The sequence below is a fragment of the Sceloporus occidentalis genome, unplaced genomic scaffold (genome assembly GCF_023333645.1).
Source record: "Sceloporus occidentalis isolate IW3139 unplaced genomic scaffold, rSceOcc1.0.p SCAF_5, whole genome shotgun sequence".
Classification (NCBI taxonomy): Eukaryota; Metazoa; Chordata; class Lepidosauria; order Squamata; family Phrynosomatidae; genus Sceloporus; species Sceloporus occidentalis.
Window position 1 is genome coordinate 181,050 of NW_028316985.1, and position 17,804 is coordinate 198,853.

Sequence of the window (17,804 nt, forward strand, 5' to 3'; positions counted from 1 at the left end):
TGTGAGAGCCTTCAATTCTCCTCTAGACTTATGGCAACCCCATGAATTTAACAGGGGTTTCTTAAGCAAGGGATCCTCAGAGGTGGTTTTGCCAGTCCCTTCCTCTGAAATAAACCTACAGCCCTTGGTATACATTGGTGGTCTCCCCTCCAAGTACTACCCAGGGTTGACCCTGCTTATCTATGAAGATCAGGTGGGATCTGGTGCCTTTGGGACATTTAGACCCTCTCTAGCTCCATGTGCCTTCAAATTGCCTGTTGATTTATGGCGACCCCATGAATTTAACAGGGTTCTCCTGGGCAAGGCATCCTTCCTCTGAACTATTATCTGCACCACCTGGGGTACATTGGTGGTCTCCCATCCAAGTACTTACTAGGGCTGACCCTACTTATTGTCCAGGATCTGGTGCCTTTAGTGGGAAATTAGGCCCAAGGAAATGTAAAGGCACTGATAAATTCCATATATAAAGCTAAACATCATGATTTCCAAATGCTGGTCCTCCAGGTGTTTTGGACTTCAACTCCCAGAAGCCCCAGCCATCTTGACCAATGGTCAGGAATTCTGGGACCTAAAGTCCAAAACAACCAGAGAACTGAAGTTTAGGGTCACTTTAGCCCTTGGCAGGCAAGGGAACTGGGTAGGGTTTATGCCTCCTTCCACATCCTCGCAACCAGGACCCCCTCCTAACCGGTTGGCCTCCCTCCTTTTTGCCTACAGAGAAGTGGAAGATGCGCCACCCCAGCCTCTCCCTGTTGGGCTTTCTGTGGGCCTGGCTGCCCCTCTTCTACTGCCAGCCAGTGAAGATCGAAAGGGTCATCGCCGACGCGAAAGGCCTCGCCGAGATCATTATTGCCAGGATCCAGGGGCACCAGGTGAGCCACGTGCCAGAAGTGACCACCCTGCACCCCCTGCGTGGCACGGTCTTCCCCTTGCCAGCTGGGCCCTGCTCCTGGGGTCTTCATTACAAAAATCCTCCCCTGCCCAGGTGGACCCACAAAACTGGAAGCGGAAACAAGTGGGGGACCAGTCATCTGGAAAGGGCCCCAAGATCCCGTTGAGTCGCCCGTTTGAGTCTTTCTAGGCAGCATCATCATTCCTTCATTGCTTTTGACATCTTTTGTAGAATCAGTGAATTGCAAAGGAAATAAATAAATAAATAAATAAATAAATAAATAAGATATGCAAAGGGATCTTGCAGCACACTTGAGACTAACTGGAAGAAAGAAGTTGGCAACATGAGCTTTCATAGACTTGCAAAACAACAACAACAACAACAACCAACCAACCCAAAGCCCATGTATCTGGAGAAGTAGGCTCAAGTCTAGGAAAGCTCATGCTGCCAACGTCTTTCTTCCAGTTAGTTTCAAAGGTGCTACAAGATCTCTCAACATTCATCATCATCATTATTGTTAATTGCATTTAAATGCATCTGAGGAAATAGTTTTTAGTCTAGGAAAACTCATGCTACCAGCTCCTTTCTTCCAGTTAGTCTCTAAGGTGCTACAAGATCCCTTGGCGTACTGATTTTCCAACAGGCTAGTCCCAACATCTGCCAACCTAGCAGTTCAAAAGCATGCACATGCAAGTAGATAAATATGTATGACTTCTCAGTGGGAAGGTAACAGCGTTTGGTGCTGCCATGCTGGACACATGACCACCAGAGCAGTCCTTGGACAACGCTGACTATTCGGCTTAGAAACGGAGATGAGCACCAGCCCTTACAGTCGGTTACGACTAGACATTCACATAAAGGGACTATCTTTACCTTTATGTCTTTAACTAAAATGAACCTACTGAAGATTTTTAGCCTATCTGCCCTCGCTGTGCCAAGGCCAGACTGTGTCCACACCAATCGTGGCACTTTGGGCAATTGTTGCATTGGTAGAGCCTTGGAGAAAGCTATTTCTTCTGTGGGGGACTAGAGCTCCCAGAACCTCCAGAATGGCACCCAGAATGGTACCATGTTGGCATGACGTTTCCCAGGAAAGCCAAGGGATGCCCACTCAAAGGCAACTGGCATGCAAATCTGTGGGTGCCCCACTCCATGACCCCAAGCCCTTGGCACAGCCAGAGAGACAGTTTTGGAGAGGATGGTAGTGGGAGACCCTGCTTTAGCTGTGGAGGTCCTGCACTGGCCAAAGGGGATAGCCCTTGAGGGTCCCTTTGAATGGTGCGGGTCTCTGACGCTCTCCTCTCCCCACAGTTCCCTCCGGTGAGCCTAAGGATCCATGGCTTGGACTTCATCCCAGAGGAGCTTCCCATGCAGAGCCTGGAGACCGTGGATGCCGCTCTGGGCATCTTCCACCGCGTCCTCTCCAGCTTGCCCTATGAAGCCCCGGTGGCCCAAATCTCCAACGACGTGGAGAACCTGCGGAGCCTCCTGCGGCTGCTGGGTGTCCTCCTGGGCTGCCCCATCCAGAGACCCCCTTCCTCCGATGACCTGGGCAACCTGACGGAGCTGCTGGCCAATTCTCCGTACACGACGTCCGCCGTGACTTTGGACCGCCTCCAGAGGTGCCTGCAGAGCATGGGCAGCTACCTGGACTATGGTCAGCACTGCTAGGAGTGGCGCAGAGGCCATGGAGCAGGGCACCTTGGCTGGAGAAGGGCTGCTGGGGTCAGGCCTTGTCCACGGGGGGCTCACGGCTCACGGTGCAAGAAGCCATGGCCTCAGGTAGCAAAACCAGCCTCTGAGCGGCCTCTTCCCTTGAGGTGCCAGCGTTGAAGCTGGAGCTGACATATGGAAGGCTACTTTTGCACCACAAATGTAGTCCTGGGAGACGTTCCTGGGATGGGCTTCACTTGATTTGGGGAGGGGGGCATTGCCTCATGCAGGAGGCCGGGTCGAGGCGGTTTTTGCAGGGAGGGACACAGTTTGCAATGGCTTTCCTCAGAGACTGAGAGAGGTCTTCTGGGTGAAGGGAGAGACTTGGCATTTTCCAGAACATCAAATGCAAAGGGCCACTCTGGATCCCTGGCAGTTTCATGCCACTCGCCTCACACAGAAAGGCAAGCCCCACGGATGGCACTGCGCCAACCGGATGTGCAAGTGACTCTCTTGCAAATGCAGGGGAATTTGGAGTAACACGAGGTGCAAGAGGCAGCCACCACCGCAGGGGACAACGGCGTTGGCGCTACGTCATCCCTGTGGAACCGGCAAACCTCATTTTGCATCCTGAGCAGCCTGCAGCTGGGGCGGGGGCAGTGGGGCGGGCGGGCAGCAGGGCTCCCAGATTGGGCAGGGCAGGGCAGGGCTGGGCCCGGTGCCATCCGAGGCGGTCCCTTCTTGCCCCCCGGATACAGACTGCTGCAGAAACGCAGCAGCGGAGAGCAGACGCTGACGCTGTCTTCCCACTCCTCCCAAGGACTATTGTAACCTGGCCCTGCGCCGCAAACCTCTTCCCTCTCTCCCATCGGGAGTGTTTTTAAAGGCTGACAAGCCCAGTAACTCCACTTCTGGAGAGACAGTGTGGCTTAGTGGTTTGAGCATTGGACTATCACTCTGGAGACCAGGGTTTGAATCCCAGCTCAACCATGAAACCCATTGAGTGACCTTGGGCAAGCCACACTCTCTCAGCCTCAGAGGGAAACAATGCCAAACAAACAGTCTTGCCAGGAAAACCCCATGATAGGTTCCGCTTACTTAGGGACATTATAAGTCAGAAACAAAGGCACACAACAACAACAACAACCACTTTGGGGGGGGCAGTCTGCTCTTTGCAGCCACTGCCTGTAATGAAGACCATGCTTTTTAAAAATGTTGTGATTGTGAGGCGCAACAGAACAGGGGAAGTGCAAGAGGCTTTTTCACATCAGCCCTCCTTCCAACCAAAACATACCCCCCCACACAAACACAAACACACTTTCATGCACACATAGACACTCTTTCTCTCTCACACACACAGACAGCAGCTTGCCTTGTTTTACAGATTCACGTTTGTAAATTCAGAAGGGGCCAAAGCGAGTCTTCCATTTTGCACTCCAGAGATGCAAACTCCCTTGGCTTTGGGATCAGGTTGCAACAGGCTCCGGAAAGAGAGCAGAGAGGCAAGGGTGGCTTGAGATTTTGAGATGGAGAGGCCTCACTTCGCATGATGTGGATATGTATTTGCACAGACACGCAAGTGCACACTTGCCTGCATGCATGCCTGGGCTCCTGTGGGTTGGTTCCCATTAGAGTAGACCCACTGAACCCACGGCTGAGTAGTGAGTCAAGACATCAGCATATCCAACTGAGTCAGTGGCCTGGGGGAGCCATGGGATTTCAGCCATGTATCTTTGGTCTCTTTGACACAACACAGTTAGCTGCACTTTTATCACATTTCCATTGCCAGAGTGCTTTCTAGGATTCCTCTGGGAGCCCAGGGTTCAAACCCATGCTCAGCCATGGAAGCTCCTTGAGTGACCAAATCTTAGGACAGTATTAAAGATGGAGCCAGCTTGCGCTCAGCTGCTTCAGAGCAATGGATCCAAACTACAGGAAAAGAGATTCCACCAAAACATTCTGATGATAAGAGGAATACATTGAGACGGTGGAGTCTCCTTCCTTGGAGGTCTTTAAACAGAGGCTGGATGGCCATCTGTCAATGGCAATGCTTTGATGGGGAGTTCCTGTATGGCAGAAGAAGGGGGTTGCGCTGGATCAGGGCCCTTCTTGGGGTCGCTTCCAGCTCTAGGATCCCAATGTCACACTATGCCATTATGGTGCTATTATTCCACTTCAATTGCTATGGTTGCCTCTTGTGGGTTCCTGGGATTTTCAGGGGAGGGGTTGAGGGGGGCATTTATTCATCCTCAGCTAGAGAGCTCTTAGGCCTCAGTAAACTACAAACCCCAGAATTCCATAGCTGTTAAAGAGGAGTAACAGCACTAATGATGGTGTAATGTGACGCTAAGCCTGCTGTCTGAGCCTGAAAGGAAGGCCAGGGCAAGCCTCCCCTGATGCCAAGAAAGTCCCCACCAAGAAATGGAATCAACTGAAAGGCACACAACAACAACAACAACAACAAGGCACCCCAGGCCTTTTGCAGAGAAGGGCCAACAGGAGACCCAACTGCCCACTGCAGTTGTCCCTGGCCTGGAACCAGGGCAGTTGAAGTGGCATTAAAGTGCTGGATCTGTAGGTAATGTGAAAGGCACCATTTTTTCTGCTGAATTCTGGTCAAGCCGGTTTTGGGAACATGACGTTGCAGGAGTGTGTTCGCATTACCTGCAGCACAGGTCCAGTTGGTGCGTAGGTGCAGAGGGACTGTTATCTGTTCGGTGGCGCACTCATTTCCACATGGCATTTGGTTCTCACCATATCCACCCCTTTCTACAAATATATGTATTGCTTCTACAGCTGCACACTGGCTCTGTACCTGAGATTTAACAGGATTCTGGCACCGGGGTACAAATTCAGAATGAATGAAAGCATTTTACCCCTTGTTTCAGGTGTGCAATGCTGCCACTCAGCACAGAGCTTGCAAAATACAATCACTGCATATACAGCAACATAAAGGTTGCACAATACATTGCTGCATGGCTCTGCATGCAGAGATGTATGCTGTGCACTCCCAGTGTAGGATCTTAGCTGGTCTGGATCCACGCTCAGGAAGCCCTGTCTCAAAACCCCCGGACCCTTTAATCCCCCCAGAAACCAAGGGAAGATGGGAGGACCCTCCGCCTGCCTCTGTCTCTTGGGGAGCCTTCCTGACTCCGTTTGGTTGGGGGTCATCCGGGTGCTTGGGATAGGGCCCCAAGGGAGACCCCCACCAACTCCATTGGACTTCAGGTCCCAGCCAGCATTGCCAATAGTTGCCAGGGATTCTGGGAGATGGAGTCCAAACTTGTGGGCCAAAGGTTGAGGACTGAATCCCACTGCCCTCCCTGCATTGGAAGTGACCCCAGGCAGTGGCCCTCAGGGTCTGACCCTCCAGATCAGTGGTTCCCAACCTTTGGTCCTCTCTATTTTGGACTTCAGCTCCAGAAGCTCCAGTCAACATGGCCAACAGTCAGGAATTATGGGAGCTGAAGTCCAAATCATCTGGAGGACTAAAGGCTGGGAACCACTGCTCCAGATGCTGCTGAACTAACTCCTAGTCATCACAGCCAGAGACCCTGGGGATGATGGGAGTTGGGATCTGCTGGGGAAAGGTGCTCTTCTCCATTTACGTTAATTCATTATCTCACGGTTTCTACTAAACCTTTAAAGCTAATTATATCTGATCTAAATCACTTTAATTCCGTCAGTTCAATCAACTGTTCAGTTATTCAGTCATCTATCAGTTCAGCTCCCATTGAGTTCAGTAATTACAAATGCTACTACCAATAATCAATATTCAGCCTATTCACGTACAAATCAACACTTTCAGTTCATCTAACAACAATCTTAACCAGAGTTCGTTTGTTATTCATTAGTCTTTAATCGATTCTTTCTACTAATAAATGCTTATCCTCAAATTAATCTCAGGATTTTGATTTTGGCGCCGGATGGCGCTCCTCCGCCCTTGTTTGCTTTTGTTTTCTGTAAACAAGAACCGGCTCACAGTAATGTACATGAACACAACTGTCGCTTCAGACGAGGGGAATCGGAAAGTTCTTAATTTAAAAAATTAATTAATTTTTAAAAACTTGATGGAAAGCTTGTTCTGATTTGTAGTTTTTCACTGATCTCTCCGTTGTCACCATCCAGATTTACACATTTTTCGCAGCGTTTCCTGACCCTCCGAATACCGTTATTGTAGAAGTCTGCGGATTGCACCTTACGAGGATTTTATACTTCTGGCGCAACCTGTCACAGAAATAAAGGACGCAATGAGCTGAATTTTCTCAACATCGTGAGCTTTAGGGACCGAAGGTGACACTGACAAAATTGCATCAATGTACCATAAAAACCTTCGGGAGATCATTATTACTTTATGATACTCCTCCGTAAAGCGCAATCTGCAAACCTCTTCAATATCCGGTATCCGGAGGGTCAAGAAACGCTGGGGAAATGTGTCAATCTGGACGGTGACGACGGAGAGATAAGTCGGCAACTACAAATCAAAACAAAACTTCCCGTCAAATTTTTTCAAAGGTGATAATTAAAGCTTTACGATACCTCCTTTTATAATATTTGTTATAAAGCATGTGTAAATTAATACTTAGTCAATTAATTAATTAGAAGTTAAATCAAGTTAGCAAGAACCAAGATGTTCAGACTTAATTATGCCTTCTTTTCTTTACCGGTCTTATTACAAATCACTCCTCTTAACGCCCTTCGCCGTCTGATTTAACAGTTTCTTCCGTCTAAATGTTGTCCCGTCCCTTGTTCTCCTTCCTTCCGTTCGGTGTTAATCTATTCCATCTTTTCCATCATCCCATCTCCCTTTCCTCCTTCTGTTGTACCTTTCTTTCTTTCTTTCTTTCTTTCACCCTTAAACGCTCTTCTTCTTCTCCTCCGATTCTCGCTCTTTCTTTCACGCCTCACTTTCTGTTTACTAACTTCTTGTAACTTTCCGTCCCTGTCTCCCTTTCGCTGCTTCGCTTTCTCTTTTGCTCTTTTCTCTCCCCCACTTTCTCCAATTGAAAGTTCAACAGTTGCAGTAACTAAAGACCAGATAACTGTGATTTAGGTAAAACAGTTGAAGTAAAGAATTCATTTTCTGTTTCGAGAAACTAGATCTTAAATCAGGTAAGATTTCTTTGTAAAGAAGAGGAGCAATTAAGAGTAGAGCAGGCAGGGAGAATAATGAACTGGTTGTGAGGGAGAGTAATAGACTGAGTGAATACTGAGCCGGTAATGGATTAAGTCCATGAATTTAGCTGAATTTACCATCGTCATTTGATCAAGGTATAATTTTTAACAGTACTGCTGAACAATAGAGACAGAAATCTAAAATCTTTAAGATGGCAACAGGCTTAAAGAGACCAAAACAAGTAACTTCTACCTCCCAGAGAACAGGATCAACAGACGCGACAACAAAGACAACAAAGACAACAAAGACAACAAAGACCCGTTCCAGGCGATCTTAAAGAATTTCAGAAATTTAAGCAGGACACGAAGAAGGAATTAAACCAATCTAGGAAAGAGGCAAAAGAAGACTTACAAAGAGAATTAGGAGCATATGGGGAAAATAGGTAAGATATCTAATGAAGCAGAAGAACTTAGAAGAGATGCGGAAGACCTGAGAAACAACACTAAGGAACTGAAAGTTAGCATTGAAGGGAGAAGCGAACAACAGAAACAAACAGAAACCTGTTACAAGAGATCAGATACAGAGATAAATGCTTAAAATCAAGAGGAGTGCTGGAAGACCAAAAAGAAGTCTTCTACAATAAAATAACTCTTGCTTTAGCAAACCTTTGTGGGAATTACGGAAGAGGAGGTCCTTAGAGATACAGGCAAGGTCTTCCGAATCTCTTTGGAAGCGGCGCATGAGGAAAACCTCCCAAGGGACATTGCTGGGTCCTTTCTTAGGTCCAGGTTGAAAGGTCAGATTTTGCAAAAGAAAAACCATCAAGACAGATGGCAAAACCATACAAATGTACAAAGATGTGCCAACGGCTGTCGTGAAAACAAGACAGGATCACACACTTTTGGCACAGGAACATTTGCGGAGGAAAATCAGCTGCTCTTGGGAGAGAACTGAGAAGTCTCTTTCTCTTTCAAACCAAGAAGACAGAAAACCCATTCCAAAGGCAAAAGGCTTTCTGAAAAGACTCTGAGGAGCATCAGAGGAAAAGAGAACGAACGAAAGAACGACGAGGAGGTTTTTTCACTTTCACGGGGGTCCCATGGCCCTAAGCCCAGCGGATGCGGAGGGATGACTGTAGCCACACCTTAGAAATACGAAGGAGAGATTTAACAAACAAACCCACGAGTTCAGAGAAACTTTTTCTTTTTAATTGATAAATTACACAGAAAAATAATGACGAAATAATAAATCATCAAAGACTTTGAGAGGAGCAGAGGGGCCTTGATGCCGGGAGCCTGGGAAGAAGAGGGATGAACGGTTATTAATCTGGAATTCTCTAACATAAAAGGGATATGTCTTAGTAAATCTAGGATTTTATGTATATGTGTGTGTGTGTAAGGAGAACAGCTTGTAAATGTGTAAACCAACACTACTACTACTACTACTACTACTATGGTGCTCTCCTCCTCTTCCCTCCTCACCTTTTCTGCCGCTGGAAGGGATTCAGGGATCCCATCATCCCCTCCTAAGGGTCAGCATTGGGGGACTGTCCAGCCAGGACCCCGTGGCCCTTGGGGAAGGCTTTGCTGGAGGCCGGGCTCCGATTTTGGCCTCCGTCCGAGGGATTCGGGACCATTGCTGCTGATGCTCTATTTATTTGTGTTTTGGGGAGGATGGGGCTGTGGGGACTATTTTGTGGCTTTCCTTTCATTCACCTGGAAGAATGTTATTTATGTTTTATAAAGAAGTGATATTTCCTGAATCTGTGTCTGGACTGCCACTTTCCTGGGGTTGGGGGGTGGTGGGGAGGGAGACAATTTGGGAGGAACCCCCACCCCCAGGTTTGGATCCAAAAGAGCGTCCCTAGGGTTGGGGTCACCCGGTGCGGTCACTCATAGGATCATCCCCCCTACTGACCTCCTCCGTACAGAACCCTTAGCAATGTGTTTTTGTCCTTTAGGCTGCTGTCCATGGGACCCTCAGCCCTCTCCTCCAGCCCCACATCATCCCAAATGAATGGCTCCTCTTCCTCGCCGCTTTCTTCCCTGTCCAGCTCTCACATCCCTCCATGGCAATAAGAGGGAATGCAATGGCTTGTGTGATTCTGACGCTTGTGCTAAAATCCTCAGTTGCTCTAACAGCAGCGAAGGGTCTGTGAGGGAGGGCATGCTGGGCTTTCCAATCCCCTTTATTCTCCTGCGTCCGAATCAGACACTTGCATCCCTTCTTGCCAACTCTCTAGAGCCTCTTGGGAAAGGACAGCTCTTTATTGAAGGACAGAAATCAGGACAGACATGGTCAGAACTAAAGGTGAACATAAGCATACAACTTTTGCAATGAATAAAGCACTCCATCCCTCCAAACAACTAGGCAATAGAACCGGATAGGAATTCCCGGGTTTTGTCTTAGGCAACGATGCAACGTTAAAGGGCCCACAGTCCGGGATCCTAGCAGCTTCCAGCAGATTCCTTGAGAAGAGAGATGATCCCAGGCCAATGATCCCAAAGAACGGCACCTGAAACCTTGAGCAGATGTGTCTCATCATAACAACATCTCCTCTTAGTACAACGATCTAACCACATAAACATCTATCTCTAACAACTACCTACCCATATATCGACATGAACATAACCCATTACACTTAACACTATATTATTACATCTCAGCAATTGGCTAATAAAAAGAAATATAAACAATACTAACAAGCCTCCTTTCACAGAAGCCAGCTTTAAAAAGCCAAGCCTCCTCCGCATTCCAACCCCAAAGGGCTCAAGGAACAAACACATCCCCAACTGCAATATCTAACCAGCACCTTCTATCATTTTCTAGCACATTCTATTAAGGCACAGATATTACTTAAACAGCTATAAATCCCATCTTTTAATATCCAGTCCTAAACAGATAAAACTCTTATGACAGGAATCCATGAATGGACCTGACATATGCTTGATAAGGAGATCAGCAATTGCCACTCCAGTGTCACAGTGCTATACAAGTGATGCTATGCAACTGAGCAAGTCCCCTTTGAAACCTCCCTCTTGCCGCCGGATCTCCTCCCATCCTCCCTCGGCTGATAGACACTCAGCGCCAGCAGAAGAAGTGGCAGGCTGGGGTTGTTTATTGTCTGCCCATTCACTTATGGCTTCTCCACCGGAAATGATTAGGTTGCCGCTGGTTGGTTTCCAAGGATGCGGCCCAGTTTGCATCTGCAAAGGCGATCCAAGAAGGCTGGCAGCATCCGCTTGTGATCTGCGCTTCCTTTCAAACTGCCTGGCAACTCTCTCCACTGCAGTTACTTCTCCCATTCTGCATAAAGTCCCAACAGCATTTGCTATTTGAGACCTGGCGAAATTAGCGAGATGCAGACGTTTCCCAGCTGCAGCCCTGTCTTTGCCTACTTCCCCCAAAAGTTTGGATTTCTCAGTGTCTCTTAAGACACTCCCTTCTCTTTGGGATTGACGCATCTTTAGCATCTTTTAGGCCAAGGCACTCAAGAAGACCCATTAGCTTCAGTTTCCGAGAAAGAAATAAACCTCATCCCTGCTCTACGTATTCCAAGATAAAGTAATAATGTCTCCCAAATTTTTAATATCTCCTTCTTGAGATGTTGGTTGCCTCTTCACCATCGGCTTTGTCTTGACTGCAGAGGAAAAGAGCATCAGCATAACTCACAGTTCAAAGACATTGCTGCGTTAGTCTCTAAAACCAGTCTGCAAAGGGATCTTTTAGCACCTTTGAGACTAAAGAATGAAGTTGGTGGATGGAGCTTTCGCAGATTTGAACCTACTTCCTCAGATGTAAATGCTCTTTTCCCCGTTTGCATACAAAACGTTCCTTCCCAGGAATGTGAAATCCTGGAAGCTGCTCCAAGTGAAGTTCTTCATCTAGTTCTCTGCACAGGAAGGATATTTTAACATCCAGATGTCGAACATGCTTTTTCTTGAACGGAGAATTAATGGTTATTTGCATGACTAGTGGAGCAAAAGTCACTTTATAGCATTTACCATATTTTCTGAAGCCTTGCCTTATATCTCTGAATCTCTCGCCGTTTGCATCTTCCTTTGCGGTAAAGACCCACCTTCAGCCGGTTGCCTTTTTGCCTTTGGGCAACTCTGACAAAACCCATGATTCATTTTTATATAAAGATTGCATCTCTTCTCTAACAGCTTGCAACCGCTTCTCCATTTGTGGCTCTGGCAGTCCCTGATCCTTTCCTCTGCGGCTGGATAAGAGCATCTCTCGGAGGCATTCCCCCATTGGATCCTCCTGAGTTTCTCATCTGGGCCTGATGCCTGGCTCTGCCCTTTGCGGGCTGTCGGTTCCTCATCCGTTGCTGGCTTTGCTCCGTCTGTAAACAGGTCCATTGCATTGTGCTGAAATGGCTCAAAGCGCTGGTAGGTTGCAAGACGTCTGAAGGATGAAAGAACACCATAGGCTCCGGTTGCTGGCGGGAGCCTCCTTCCATGCTAAATATATCTGGATAGACATCTTGGCTTGGATTAGCTTTGGGCTTTGATCTTACATTAACATAAGCAACATTTGTTAATTTCATTGTATGTCCATTTGAATCTAGAATCCTGCAATTCTTTGGGAAGTCCGTTCATTCTCCCTCCGCTCCGTTCTGCTCCAGAGGGTAGCGCTGGGGACTCTGATGTTCAATGCTCTCCTACTTCAAACATTCACCACACTGACAAATTCCCTGCCATTGTCAATCCATAGATTCTTAGGATTGTAATTAAATATATTAGATATCAAATCAAAGGATTCTTTGAATTTCTTAAAAGCTTGGTGCTTCTCTCTGAGAAGGTAAAGCCACGCATACCCCTGAAATCACCAATAATAGTCAAAATAAGAGCATTCACCTGCGGACCTTTGACTGAATGGCCCCCAAAGATCAGCTCTCCGAAGATCCTTCAGTTACTGGCAAATGCAGAGTCTGAGTTTCCTTCGGTTTAAATCATTCTATACATCTTTCATGGAAGCTAAAGTCCCTTAAAGGTTAATGCCTGGTTAATTTTTTAATTTACGTGATGCCCAATCTGTCACGCCACAAATTCAGACAGTCTTTATGGTTGCATTGGGCCATGCCTTTTTGCAAATGAATTGATGATTCAAAGCAGGGCTGCTTCCGGAACAGCACAGAGTTATCTCCCACGGTTGTAATATGTACGCTATACAGAGAGGCTCCAAAACCTGGCACAAAGAAAGCATCAGGCATCTGTAAAGTCTCTATCCGGTTAGTGCCACGTTTCTCTTGCAAATGGACTGTGCCTTTTCCTTGTGCATTAACTTCTTTGCCATTTGCAAAACAAACAGCAAGTTCTATATTCATATCAAAGTCTGTAAAGGACTCCTTGCAAATTAACTCCACTATCAATAATACTTACATTGGGATTTTGATTCTCAGCAGTTTGCAGCCATTTCTGTTTAGGCCGACCACCATTATTTGAGATCTAGTTTTCTTTAGTTGCCTTTTCCAGCTGCCTTCGGATCCCTTTTCTGCTGCTGACTCCTAAATTTCCTCCTCATTGTTTTGGAGGCAGAGGAGCCTCGTATATCCAAATCCCTTTCAACCAAATGGGCCAATTCCTCTCCTGAGTCTCTTGTCCGATGGTTAGATTCCCAGAGGCTTTGTCCGTTTGGATATTGTACGATTTCAGAGACAGCTTTCTGCAAAGTCATCCCTTCCTCGTTTAGCCAAGCGCTAATTATCGGAGTGTAATATTTTGGAAGGCTGGCCATGAAGAGCCCAAGTTTTGCAAACTCTGGGAGAGATTCTCCAGGAGACCGAAGTGCAGAAAGCGTGGACATAAATGCGCCAATGTGCTCATCCAAAAACTGAGGGCTGGACAGTTTTGTATTGGCAAGCTTCATGATAAGAGTAACCTGATGGAAACTAGATGGAGAGTCAAACAGTTCCTTCAGTTTATCCCATATTTCTTTGGCGCCTGTCAATCCTCGGATGTGATAAACGATGCTATCCTCCACCGACAGACATAGATAAGCTGCCGCCTTTTCGTCATTCGCGTCAAACTGCTTTTGGGCTTTGCCTGCCTCCGAGGGCCGCTCTTCCTCCACGGCTTCAAAGAGGCCCTTCGTCCTGAGAAGCCTCCACAGATCCCAAGACCAGGACTTATAGTTAGTCCAGTTCAGCTTCTCAACACCGAACACGGAGTTAGAACTAGCCATTGTTGCTCAGTCCTCTGTTGTTTAAGCAGCAAAGCAAGCACCCTTCGGTTGGTTTGGTGAAACGTCGGCCGGTGGTTTCGGAGAAAGCACTCAGAGATTGGGACTGGGCTCCATTAACCCAAACATGCAAGGAAAGGGGATATATCCCAGGATGCTGCCCTTTGGCTGGATCTGATAGGAACCATCGCCTTTAGCAGAAGTAATGGTCTTCCGTAATTCTCTGGAAGCTGAAGCAAAAGGAAAAGCAAGCAAGAAATGTCAAGTTACAAGCTAAACAATTTTGCTAATTGAATGAAAAATGCACATACAATGTGAAGTCGAAGGTTTTCATGGCCGGCATCCATTGTTTGTTGTGGGTGTTTCAGGCTATGTGGCCATGTTCTATGATGCACACGCACTTGAAGCCCCTACTTCGGGCAGAAACAGCTCCAGTGACTTGAACTCACTATTTCGTGGGGTTGGGAGAAAAGAAAAGAGGGCACAGGCTGCATCCACATTGCAGAAACAATCTGGTTTGACGCCACTGTAACTGCAATGGCTCAATGCTATGGAATTCTGGGAATGGTAGTTTGTTGAGGCACCGCTCTAGTGCTACAACAAACGATGGTTCCCAGGATTCCATAGCATTGAGCCATGGCCATTAAAGCAGTGTTAACATGGGTTATTTCTGCAGTGCAGATGCAGCCCAAGATAGAGAAGCTTTTGGTCCTAGGAGTTTCTGAGGTCTGCTGGCTTAGGTACACAAAGTATGGCGGCCTCTCCGCATTCGCTGGGACCCCCTTCAATGTCGGCAACCCCCAAATAAAAAAGCACTATTCTTTTGGCCTGGAAAGAAGGCCTCTCTAGGAACTGCAGGTTCTCCAGTGCAACTCTATGGTCAGCATCTGCCAAAGGAAGATGATGTTGAAGGACCTTCAAATGCCTAGAAAGTGTTTTCTCTAGGAATCTCTCGATCCTCCAGTGCAACTCTATGGTCAGCTTCTGGCAGAGTTGCGCAGGAGGACTAGAGATTCCTAGAGAGGACATATTGATCAAAACGGCGAATAATCAAACCCGCAAAAGTCAAATCCGCAAATGCAGGAGCCGACTGTAGTTCTTGCCATACACTGCAACAGAGAGAAGAGTAAATGGAGAAACCAGGGCTAAAGAACTCAGGATTTGTACAGACATGCAGGGAGCCCTAGACTATCTTAGGCTGCATCCACACTGGAGAAATAACCCAGTTTGGCACCGCTTTAACTCTTTTCTGGCTCAAGGCTATGGCATTCTGGGAGTTGGAATTTGTTGTGGGGCCTTCCTTCCTTAAGCTCCGCTCGGAAGGGCTTTTATTCTCTGCATAGACAGGTGCCAGTTATAGTAGTAGTAGTAGTAGTAGTAGTAGTAATAATAATAATAATAATGCATTTGATTGCTTGCCCATCTCTCCCCAAAGCTCAAGGGGGGGGGGGCAGCAGATGGATTTTCAACAGTTGTAATAGATACACACAATCTTGGATTGATCACTATCACCTGCCTATCAGGGCAAAGGGCAACCTTCCAGGTGTTTTTAGACTACAATTCCCATCAGCCCTAGGACACAAACTGGCTCCTGGATCGATCAATATTGTCTATCAGGACAAAGGGCAGCCTTCCGGATGCTTTTGGACTATGACTCCCATGCTGGGATCTACAGTGCAGCCAGGCCTGCCTGATTCCAAGCCCTGGGGCTACTAGCATTCACCGGGTCCTGGGTCAGTGACGCAATGGGAACTGGTCATTCATTAAAAGGCCATTCTTCTGTGACCTCTTCCACATCACTCCACCTGCACTGGCTTGGCTGGAACTGTGCTTTGGCCACAGGTCCCTTTGGGGTCAAACTGCCCTTTGCAGAACCCTCTGGCCTTAGAGAAGCAATGAGGACAGAAAGAATGCAGAAGACAGGGAAGGGCTGACAGAAGTCCTCCGGGGCCCTGAGCCATTTCTGCAAAGGTTGTGGATGGAACTCCTAGAATCATGAGCCCTGATCCAGTCCAACCCTCTTCTTCTGCCATGCAGGAACTCTCAGTCAAAGCACCCCATTGACAGGTGACCATCCAGCCTCTGTTTAAAGACAGCCTCCAAGGAAGAAGACTCCATCACACTCCACTTATACTGTCAAACAGCCCTTACTCTCAGGATGTTCATTCCGCCTAATGTTGAGTTGGAATCTCTTTTCCTGTAGCTTCTATCTGTTGCTCCATTGGGTCCTATTCTCTGGAGTAGCAGAAAACAAGCTTGCTCCCTTCTCAGTGTGACACCCCTTCAAATACTTAAACAGGGCTATTATCATATCACCTCTTAGTCTTCTCTTCTCCAGGCTAAACATACCCAGATCCCTAAAGGACTACTCATAAGGCATGGTCTCCAGACCTTTCACCATTTTGGATGCCCTCCTCTGGACCCTTTCCAGCTTCTCAACATCCTTTCTGAATTGTGTTGCCCAGAACTGGACACAGTATTGTCCAGCTTTGGGCACCAGATTCCTAGGTGCCACAATCCTGAATGATGCAAAAGTAAAGGTGTTTGTATCTGGCGTTGTGGTGTGGCTTTCTAAACCCCGCTGTATTTGTTGGAGCGGAGGCTGTGGAGGCCTCCAGGGATGACACTGCGAAGGGAAGGCCGGGGAGCAACCCAGGTGCCACTGCCGCCTCCACCTCAGGTGACCTCCCGGCTTCACCTGCACAGCAGCCTCCCCTGTTCCCAGGTGAAGACCTCCTGTCCCTGGAGGCAGCCTGGCTTTGGAGGCGGATCCGGCCCATGGCCACCGCTCCCACCAAGGAGAAGCAGCTGCTTCCAAACCCTGGGGCAGAGGATGGGAAGGGAGGCAGCCCCTTCCTCCTCCTCCTCCTCCTCCTCCCAGCCTTTGCTTTGAGTTCTGGGGAGACAGAGATGTGCGTGCAAAGCCAAGCCAGGCCAAGGTGGGTGTTCCCCGCTTTCCTAAGGGGCAGGTGGGGGCCCAGGTGGGGGCAAGGGAGGCCATGGCCTCACAATACCTGCCCTGGCTCCAGCTGGGAACATCTAAGGTTCCCCCTTTGAAGAGCACCTTGGAAGCCAACTGAAAGGAAGAAGCTGGTGGCATGAGCTTTCCTAGACTTCAGCCTGCATCCTCAGATGCAAGGAGCAAAGCTGGTGGCATGGGCTTTCCTAGACTTGAGTCCACTTCCTCAGGTGTATGGAGTGGAAGGAAGCTGGTGGCATGAGCTTTCCTAGACTTGAGTCTAGTTCAGATTCATGGAGTGCAGATGGTAGCATGTGTGCCACTTCAGATGCCTGGAGCAGAAGGAAGCTCTTAGCATGGGTTTTCATACACTTAAGTCTGCTTCCTGAGATATATGGAGTGGAAGGAAGGTGGCAGCCTGGGCTTCCATAGACCTGAGTCTACTTCCTCAGATGCATGGGATCGAGGGGGGCTGGGAGCATAGGGTTTCATAGGCTTGAGTCGTCTTCCTCAGAGCAGCATAATGAGCTTTCATAGACCTGAGTCTACTTCCTCAGATGCATGGAGTGGAGGGTCCGGGGGCAGATCTGGGGAAGTGGAGCCCAGTCCAGCCAAGCTCCTGCCCCCAGCTTCTTTCTTTCTTTCTTTCTTTCTTTCTTTCTTTCTTTCAGTTAGGCTCCAAGTTGCTACAAGGTCCCTTTGCCAAGTCAGTTTCAGACTCCCTGGCAGCAAGGCCTTTGCAGCGAGCCAGAAGGGAAGGCAGCAGCCTCCTCCCACCCAGTCTGTCCAGGGGCCCCGGGGGCCCAGCAGGGGCTCCAGGCCCTGACCGTCCCATGGTCCACCTCCTGGGCCAATGCCCGGGGCTCCAGCCAGGGACTGGGGAGGGAGAAGGAGGCCTGGGGGTCTCCCTCGGCTGGGACTAGGGTTGGCCAGAAGGGAGGCCCTTCCTTCCTTGGCTCTCAGCCTCCTGGGGCCCCTTCGGTTGCAAACCTCGGCTG

At 48.2% G+C, this 17,804-nt stretch overlaps 1 protein-coding gene across 1 annotated transcript; it reads left to right on the forward strand.

Moving 5' to 3' along the window:
* Positions 1–728: 728 nt before the first annotated feature.
* LOC149311489 (leptin-like) lies at positions 729–2,563 on the forward strand. The gene is made up of 2 exons (XM_089526627.1): positions 729–872; positions 2,204–2,563. Exons 1-2 carry the CDS (start codon positions 729–731, stop codon positions 2,561–2,563), a joined length of 504 nt encoding a protein of 167 aa, XP_089382753.1.
* The last annotated feature ends 15,241 nt before the right edge of the window (positions 2,564–17,804 follow it).